This window comes from Nanorana parkeri, unplaced genomic scaffold, assembly GCF_000935625.1.
Source record: "Nanorana parkeri isolate BGI_ZX_2015 unplaced genomic scaffold, ASM93562v1 scaffold1808, whole genome shotgun sequence".
In the NCBI taxonomy this organism is placed as follows: domain Eukaryota; kingdom Metazoa; phylum Chordata; class Amphibia; order Anura; family Dicroglossidae; genus Nanorana; species Nanorana parkeri.
Window position 1 is genome coordinate 55,723 of NW_017308076.1, and position 10,130 is coordinate 65,852.

At 46.0% G+C, this 10,130-nt stretch overlaps 1 protein-coding gene across 1 annotated transcript in view; it reads right to left on the bottom strand.

The window, feature by feature from the left end:
- TBCCD1 (TBCC domain containing 1) overlaps positions 1-9,716 on the bottom strand; it is a 27,869-nt gene extending 18,153 nt beyond the window's left edge. Inside the window, exons 1-2 of the mRNA XM_018571675.1 lie at positions 9,357-9,716; positions 1,367-1,522 (exon numbers count right to left, since the gene is read on the bottom strand). Coding sequence (XP_018427177.1) covers positions 1,367-1,522; positions 9,357-9,692 — 492 coding nt within the window. The 5' untranslated portion in view covers positions 9,693-9,716. The remainder of the gene's footprint in view (positions 1-1,366; positions 1,523-9,356) is intronic.
- Positions 9,717-10,130: the final 414 nt, after the last annotated feature.

Below are 10,130 nucleotides of genomic sequence, written 5' to 3' on the forward strand. Positions count from 1 at the left end.
AGCAGGGTCATCTGGCAGTCTCCGGCCACCTAAATTAGGACCCGGAGACTGCCAGATGACCCCGCTCGGAGCGCCGCCCACCGGAGCAGCAGTGACGCGACGCTCGGCGAGGTAAGAAGAAACCTGACCAGCTCGAGACGCTGACTCGAGTATAAGCCGAGGGGGGCATTTTTCAGCACAAAAAATGGGTAATTAAAGCCTTGTATGTTTTTGCATAGCAGTGGATATATGCAAAAACATTTTTTTTTAAAGAGTTAAAACTTGCCTGTGTCTCCAACGCGTGCTCCCGTCCAAAGATCCTCGGGCGGCTGCAAAAGAGCATGCACAGTACAGATCTTCGGCCCGGGAGAAGAGTAGAGACACAAAGTAAGTTAATGCAGGCAGTCCGGCAGCGTGTACCCGCACAGACTCCGTGGGACAGGACGACACAGCAGTCAGCGATGGATCAGAGACCGGCACCAGCGCTGGAGGGACTGCTGAAAAGAAGATGATGATCGGATAAAAGAGGCATCACTTAAGGTAAGTCCTTACACTAGCACTGGGGGAGGGGGGGTAGAAAGCTTGCATAGGTCAACCGAAACACGCTAAAATCTTGTTTTTCCAATCTCCACTCCTGACGACAATGCTGTTTACCCAGCTTCTTCTACTACTAGGTCCCTTCAATTTACATCATCCTTGGCACCTGGCTCTATTTTCTGCATAGCGAAAATGAGCCAAGATGTGCAGAAGAACTACAAGGAGCATGGGGAAAAGTTTTTTTGGCAAAGGAGACTGTGCATGTTCTTTTGGCAAATAAACGTAGCTCCAAGCAGTTTTTCACAGTGGGACTTTAGTTCCGCTTTAAGGATTGCAAGAAAGCCAATAGCCTCCCAGGATACGTACTCTCTAATGCATACGATGCTCTCTCTACCCATATAAATAACAGAAATCTAGGTCTACTGTTTGGTTAGTAATGTTTTTTGTTTTAACATTTCGCGGCCACACAGAAGATTTTGATCACTTTTGCCCCCTTTTTTTTTTTTTAAGTGACTCTGTACTGTGTTCAGAGGTTAACTTGGGAGCTTGCCTCCACATGCCCCTCCCCCTTTTTCCTACATCATTTCCTCCATACTTATACTTGCTCATAAAAGACAATAAAGTACCATATGTTCAAGTTATTTAAGGGTGGGATGTCCATTACGGTTTTTAAAACATAGGTCGCTGTAAAAATAAACAAAACTTCCACAGTTTTTAAAGAAAGCTTGTGAAAATGCTAGCTGTCTAGTGAACTTACTGATTTTTCATGAGGCAGGTGTACTTTTCAAAATCTACACGTGGAAACATGAATAGATGATAGATGTTAAAATGTGCATACTTCATAACTTACCTTATTATGAAAGCTAGATGGTCCAGCTAAGTCAGGATTAGGAGATCTAGCTCTAGGGCTTGGCCACTCATCACCAATCAGAGAAGTACGTAAGGAAACCTTGTTTATCTGCTGAATATAGAGGAACAGAAGGAACTTCAGGGTGTCCACTGACAGCTGTGGGGAAACAAAATGGACATGTTTATTATCTGTTTTGTAAGTGGGTGCCAAATGCCAAAATCTATAGGTGTATGGCCAGCTTTAGGCTCACCATACACTTTACAATCTGACCATTCAATCTCTGTACAATAAACTTTAGATGTATCAAAGCTATGTAATAGGATGACCTACCTGAACGATCCATTCAAATTATTTCCAAACAGGCAGGCCCTTGGGCTACATGGTTGATGGTACATCTAAAGCAAAAAAATTGTATAGATTGTAACGTATGGCAAGCTTTCGGGTGGCCTCACTCTATGGAGGAGCAGCGTAGCCAGACAGAAGCTTTGTCACCATCTGGAAAAGGCAGTGTAAAAAGGTGCCCATACACCTTACAATTATCTACGATTTATTTTGTCCCATCATCGCACCCTCGTTCAATTTCCGCTCAAATAGCGCATCATGCACAGACCAATGCCGCTTGCAATAATCGTTCGTTAGCAATACTAACGCTTATGATTTTTGTCCATCGAAAGAATGGATCTTCGTTTGCGCATGTGCAGTGTTCCTGTTGCGATTTTTGTTGTACGAAAACGCTACTAATCCATCGATTTTCATTTGTTTCGACAAAAGGTTTTTAGTCTGACCGATCTAGGAAATGTTCCCACTTGTACAGCAATTATGATCGTTCACTTCCCATCGACTGGCCGATTTTCATCCGAAAACCCGATTGTATTTGTTTTTCCAAACGATAATCGCAAGGTGTATGGGCACCTTTAGATGGACTTGGCTAACAAATAAAATCCATACTCCAGCTGACACTTTTTAAGCAGTAACAACAGCAGTTGTATTTAGTTTTTTTGGGGGAGATAAAGATGTTTATCCCCTTTCACTGATAAATGGTTTGTTGCAACTTTCTAACTGCTACTGTTGCTGGACGTTTTGGCATTGCAGTACCGCATGTTTCAGTGCAGGTGATCACACTGTGGGCGGGAGGGGCGTTTGGCATGCCATTTAAATTATTGGCACCACAAGGCACATCCTGGAGCAGAATTTTCAGGCTGAAACCAAAACACCCGACTTGTGTTTCTGTTAGTATGTGCGAGGGCTCACAAGCCCCCTATGTGATAGCACATTGGTGGCGACAGGTTCTCAAGGTGACATTAGGACCCCTAGTGTTACCTTTCCACTTCACTAGGAAATGACAGCTGCCTGCTGAGGCAGCCTAATGTAAACACAGCAGGCAGTGACTGGGATCAATAGCAAGTCTGCTATTGGCTATTTTAAATTGCAATAGCAGGCAGGCTATTGCACCAGCCGACTGCCTGCTGTCAATCAGTAGAGGAGAGAACTGAAGGAGAACTTCTCCTTCAATTCCCTCCTCTGCTGATTGACAGCAGGCAGGTGAAATAGCCAGCCTGCTATTGGTTATTGCAATTTAAAATAGCCAATAGCAGACTGGCTATTGTTTCCAACTGACTTGATTGGAGAAGAGGGGGCACGGGGTCAGCAGCACAGGAACAGCAGTGGAGGAATGGGGGCCACGAGTAGGATAATGCAGAGTCACAGCGGTCTCTCCTCCCCGCTGGTGCCGGCTACAGCAGTCTGTGTCCTGCTACCCTGTTTCCCCGAAAATAAGACCTACCCTGAAAGTAAGACCTAGCACTATTTTTCAAGATTCCTGTAATATAAGACCTACCCCGAAAATAAGACCTAGTTTAGTGGTAGCATGTGAGGGGGAACTTGAAGAGCAGGAGAGATGGTATCAACCTGCAGGGACATACTGTATTAAGGGGATGACAGGGGATTCCCGGCCAGCGCAGTGACAGGGAGCACTCCAGTACCATACTTCACTAACTGCTGTCCCCCTGAAGGTACTGCTTAATGTAATGGTACTGTAATGTGCACCGGTAAATGGTACCGTACTTTACCGCGCTGTCCACTGTCTGATGTCCCCACTGCTGCACCGCGTCCCTGATGGCAAAGGAAGCCGGCGCTGTAGAAAGCAAGGCTGCGGTGGCGAAGGGAGCAGAGCCGCATTAGCCGATACTTCCTCTATAGCGCCAGTTACTGTGACGGGCGGAGTGACACCAGATAACTTTGGATTGTTGTACATTTTGTTGCACATTAAAAAAAAAATAAGACATCCCCTAAAATAAGACCTAGTGTGTATTTTGGGGGCCAAAAAAATATAACACAGTGTCTTATTTTCGGGGAAACACGGTACCTCTGCCAATACAGGAGAGACACAGACCGCTGCAGCCAACACCAGCGAGAAGCAGAGAGGTGGTGGATTCAACTAATCCAACCAATCAATAATGAGAATCGTTGACAACGATTCTCATTATCTATTGTAATCTATTTATTCGATTAGTTGTTGCAGCCCTACTGGTGACTTGTCTTCTTTGCTCTGGTTACAAGTGGCAGCATCCACAATCACTACAGCACTGGGTTGTAATTTAGTCAGGAGTGCAATGGGACATCTGTAATGTGAACGCTCAGGTGTGAACACGGGCTATTGAAAACAATGGGATTCCTCTTGTTGTCGCACTATAGGAAAGGCACTAAAAAACTCCTAGGTATGAATGAGACCTAGCCTGCATTCACATCTGAATATAAGTGTGTACAAGCAGTTTTGTGCATATGCAGTTCGGGTCTGCATATGACAGCGTACGGCCGCGTCCTCCCATAGGGAGGGATAGGCTACTACACGCACCTGTCCCTCCCGGGAACGGTCCGATATGGGCGTGCATGCCCCAAGTTAGCACAGTGTGAATGAGGCCATATGCAAGTGTTTTTGCACAGGTACAGGTGCAGTAGTATTTATTTTTCACCAATAGAAATCAGAAGCGCAGTTCTTTAGCAACAAATGCTTGTTTAGCGTTTTGTAGGTATTTCCATTAAAGTTTATGGAGGCAAAAACATGCAACACAGCTGCAAAAAAGAAAAACCTAACGTAACTTCTCAAACGTTAAGTGACTGAGCTCTGAGAGTAGAGATTTGAAAAGCTACAATAGAAAAAAATGGAATTCTGAAGTTGAGTGTTGTCACACGCAGGGAAATGCACAGAGATGCAAAATAAATTAAAAAATGCTAATTTCCAGGCATGCTCATTCTGCTTCATATGTAGCTCACATGAAATGGGAAACAGACTTATAAATCATGTGTAAGGGCTTGTTCACACCGTGTCGACATAATCGATGATTGAAAAAGTTGTCAACTTTTTCAATCATCGATTAATCGGCTTCCGATTAGTTGGCCCTGTTCACAGCTCCACACACCCTGCACCTCCTCCCCACGTCACGCTCGCCGCTGGCAGACCCGCATTCACGCTCCACGCGCCGCACCTCCTCCCCGCCCACATCCACGACCGGCACAGGATCAGGTGTGGGGGGGGGATGACAACCGCCGATAGACAGGCCCGATCGCAGAAGCAAGTTGCTGGAAGACTGCTCAGGTAAGTCTGCACTTTCCCACACATGGTGCTCTATAATGTATTGCTGGGATTTGTATTCCTCTATAGCCGGTGGTATTCTGCATTGCGCTGTATAATGTATTATTGCTGGCATGTGTAGTCCTCTATACATCGCAATGCAGAATACCACCGGCTATAGAGGACAGCAATAGTACGTTATACAGCGCAATGCAGAATACCACCGGCTATAGAGGACAGCAATAGTACGTTATACAGCGCAATGCAGAATACCACCAGCTATAGAGGAGTACAACAAATCCCAGCAATACATTATACATTGCAATGCCGAATACCACTAGCTATAGAGGACTAAAAAACACAGCAATAGTACATTATACAGGGCAATGCAGAACACCGCCAGCTATAATGTACTATTGCTGGGATTTGTTGTATTCCTCTATAGCCGGTGGTATTCTGCATTGCGCTGTATAACGTACTATTGCTGTCCTCTATAGCCGGTGCCATTCTGCATTCATTGCTGTATAGTTTTACATTTTTCATTTCACTATATTGCACACCACACTCTTTTTCCCCTTTTTTCCTTACACCGCTCCAAGCTTGCTCCTGTGATGAACTATAATCTCAATACAAACTAGTAGTCCCATCACTGGAGCCATTTTTTAAAATGTATTTTATTTTATCCGATTAACCAATGAATCGAACTTAATAATCGTCTAACTCAGGGCTCAAAATTTCCACTCGCCCCCTCGCAATTGGCGAGTGAAAATTGCATGGGGGCGAGTGGAAATCCAGGGGGTGGACTTCCGCCGCTTCGGCAGCGCCAATCGCTGTCTGTTTCCTGTTCTTGGAAGGTAGGGGTCAGGTGGGGCGACTGGTGGCGAGTAACTCTTAAGGCCTGGCTAGTAGCTCAGGACTTGAAATTTTGAGCCCTGGTCTAACTAATCGATTTTGAAAACAATCATTAGCTGCAGCTCTAGTCCGGAACATGTCCAGACCAAAACAGTTTGTTCACGGACCAATAAAGCATCCCAATGTAAAAGTGCCCATACACTGCACGATTCTCGTACGAGAATCGTGCAGTGTATGGAAGGCATGCGACCGTTTCTAATGTACGGTCGCACGTCTTTTTCGGCTGGTTTTTAACATGATCGAGAGATGACTGCCGAACGGGCTGGTGTGCGCACACTGCCCGTTCAGCATTGCAGTCATCGGAAGCCCGCCCCTCAGGGGGGCGGGCTTGCGATGATCGCAAGTACGATCTGCCTGTCCAGGATGGGCAGATCGTACTTTTTTTTTTTTTTTTAAACGGAGCAGTCATTTCCAGTTCAGTCAAAAAAAATACTGCTCATCTCATTTTCTCTGGTTTGAAATGCACTGGAAAGCATGTAAAAGCATCAAAAAATGCACTGGACTGCACCTGAAAGTCAATTTTAGGCTAAGAAAAGAAAAAACAAAAACACCAGAGCGTGGCAAAAACACACTACACTGCGTTTCCATGTCTGCGCCAGATCTGTTCCGGATATGGTGTGAACATAGCCTAAGCACGCACAAAGAGAACACATCTATTTTTCAGGAGTCAGGGTCCTCACCTAGTGGTACTATGTCCCCACCACTTAATATTAGATGTTCCCATAGTGCTCTCACTTGTGTTGGTGATGCGGTCAGCAAGCATGCTAGAGCTGCAGCTAACGATTATTTTCAAAATCGATTAGCCGATTACTCAGATCGGTTAATCGGATAAAAAAAAAAATGTTAAAAAAATGGCTTCAGTGATGGGACTACTAGTTTGTATTAAGATTGTAGTCCATCACAGGAGTGAGCTTGGAGCAGTGGAAGTAAAAAAGAAAAAAAAAAAAAGTGTGGTGTGCAATATAGTGAAATGAAAAGTGTAAAATTATACAGCAATGAATGCAGAATGGCACCGGCTACAGAGGAATACAACAAATCCCAGCAATAGTACATTATAGCTGGCAGTGTTCTGCATTGTGCTGTATAATGTACTATTGCTGGGTTTTGTAGTCCTCTATACAGCACAATGCCGAATACCTCCAGCTATAGAGGACGACAAAACCCAGCAATAGTACATTATAGCTGGCGGTATTCTGCATTGCGCTGTACTATTGCTGGGTTTTGTAGTCCTCTATAGCTGGTGGTATTCGGCATTGCACCACTGTATGATGTATTATTGCTGGGATTTGTTGTACTCCTCTATAGCTGGTGGTATTCTGCATTGAGCTGTATAATGCATTACTGCTGTGTTTCGTAGTCCTCTATACAGTGCAATGCAGAATACCACCAGCTATATAGGGATACAACAAATCCCAGCAATACATTATACATACAGCGTACAATGTATTGCTGGGATTTGTAGTCCTCTATACAGTGCAATGCAGAATACCACCAGCTATATAGGGATACAACAAATCCCAGCAATACATTATACATACAGTGTGTAATGTATTGCTGGGATTTGTATTCCTCTGTATAATATACAGCACAATGTACCATCAGCTATAGGGGAATACAAATCCTATCGGCAGCTGTCATCCCCAGCAAGTCTATCGGCAGCTGTCATCCCCCCACACCTGCTCCCCCTTACTTCTTCTCCCCGCGATCCTGTGTCGATCGTGGATGTGGGCGGGCAGTGAGCGTGAGGAGGTGCGGCATGTGGAGCGTGGATGCGGGTGGGTCTGGCAGCGGCGAGCGTAAGGTGGGGAGGAAGTGTGGCGCGCAGCGTGTGTGGAGCCGTGAACAGGGCCAACCAATCAGATGCCGATTAATCGATGATTGAAAAAGTTGACAACTTTTTCAATATGCGATTATAATTGATTAGTTGTCTGTAGCTCAATGGAGTACAACTGACTGATAACACAGTGGCCTTGTCTCCCCTCCCCAAAGCTTGCTTACCAGCGCTCTCTTCTGATACACAGCCAGGGCTTCTATCCCCACTATACTGGAAACGTTCTGATCCTCCCCCACTTAAACTCTGGCTTCAGAAGGTTGAGGACATGCAGATCATGGAAGAACTGACGGCAGCTCTGCATCACTAAGAGGAGAAGTTTCAGTGTGTCTGGTTCTATTGGCTGGACTTTACGTTCTCCCAGGAGTTTTGTACCCTCATGAACTCCTTAGGTGTTGCTGGTTGTCCTCTACTCCCCACTGCTGTTCTCATGGCTTACTGGGTTGTTTTTTGTAGTTTTCTAGTTTACAGAATACATCCTAAGTTTTATAGCCGTATCCTGCTCTTTCCCCTTCTATCACCTTTCCTTTTTCTGTGACTTCATTTGTTGTTATTGTGACTTAGAAAACGGGTGTTCATTGCAGTGATGAGGATGATTATTGTACTTGCAGATTCCCGTCTTCTGGGTCATAGAAGAATGCACTTTGCTTTCTGACACTTGATCAAGGATGCTTTTTTGTAGGTCTGGTAATGATTACAAATTTTGTGTTCGTTTAATCGAAATATTTTTTAATCGATTAATTTCGATTAATTATTTTGATAAATTCCCCTGTATGTATGTTATGACTTTCAGGGCTAGTTCACACCAGTTCCAGTGCGTTTCGGCCCGATTCGTGCTGGAACGCACTGGATCGCATCCAGGCCGCCTCACTGCATTCTGGGGTGGGAGGGGGCGTGTTGTTCCATTAAAGTCAATGGCAACGCAGGTACGCCCCCCCGGCCGCAGTGTGATCTCCGGAACACATGGCAAATCAATGTCAGTGTTCTGGTCTCTCTGGGCCCCCCAAACTGGCGGAACACCAGGGCCCGGTCGCAAATGCGAAGTGATGTGCAGGGTTTGCTGATAACCCCGTTCGGCCAAACCTGTGCAAATCTGTCACTGACAGCGCCGCAATCAGTTAAAGGAGAACTATGGGGTCAGTGCGTTTCCCCATAGTTCTTCTTAGGGTAACGGGAGGACACAAACTTGCGTCCTCCCGTTACCCTAACCTCAGTATACCGCGAGCTACAGCTCGCGGTATACTGAGACGCCGCAGCGGATCCCGACGTAGATGACGGGATCCGCCCACCGAGGAATTCCCTGTCCCTTTGTGACATGTAACTGCGGTGCGTGGAATGGCCCTGCCGCTACTGATTAGGCCGGTAGGGGGTATGTGTAAGTGACAGATCAGCGTGGGCAAGGGCGAGCCCCCCTGTCATTAATAATGAACAGGCACAATTTAAAAGAATGGAGGGAAATTGATCAAAACTGGACCAGTTGCCATGGCAACCAAGCTTCCATCTTTATTGTCAAATTTTAACTGAGCAAACCGAAGACAGAAGCTTACTATGGGCTACTGCTCTAGACTCTATCAGCTCCGGTTTTGCATTTTGGTTGTTGCTCATCTTGGAGCTTCGCTCTGGTGTGAATCAAGACTAACGTGTGGAAGAAATACAAGTCCAGGACTCCGGATTACCTTACTCTTCACTCTCTCATACTCCTCCACGGACTTGCAGCTGGAGGCAGCCTCAGCCCACTCCAGGTTCTTGGAGGCGCTCCGCTCGGACAGGCTGTGGAAAGCCTCGAAGTACAGCCACGCCACGTCCTCTACCAGCTGCAGTTTCCCGCAGGCGATGTGCCGCCACATAGTCCAGTACAGGCGCGGGTAACAGTGCTCCGCTGACCGAGTTCGTACGTAGGTTGCCATCTTTCTCAGGTAGTGCAGGTTGAACTTAGCAGGCGGAGGAAACTGCAGAACGCCGATTAGGAACGGATCCATCCTCGCCCACATCTGTACACGGTGGGTCTCCATAGCTCAGCTGTGCCGGGGAATATATCCCCCAGAGAAGAGAGCTGAACTCAAGTTGTTAGGCTCAGGAGACAATTCAGACTGGACGTGACGCGAAACCAAGGAGACGCCATCACGTGGGCGGAGGACAGCCTGACGGCGGAAGGCGGGAAAACACGGAAGTGTGAGAGACATGAAGAGAACAAATGTTAGTGAAAGGCGAACTTGGGTCAGTACTCGGGTTGCCAGGTTTGGTATGCTTCAAGGTGGGCCAAAACACTTCTTTGTTAAAGTGAATTTAAAGCCAATAACAAAAGTCTAATGTCCAGCCTTTCTCAACCAGGGTGCCACTCTTTACACATATGTGAAGGGGGAAACAACACATTTTTTTTGTCTGGTGTCCCCCCTTAAAAACCACACTGGTCTAAAAATTTAATTTCCATGCATCTCTAATAAAAACAC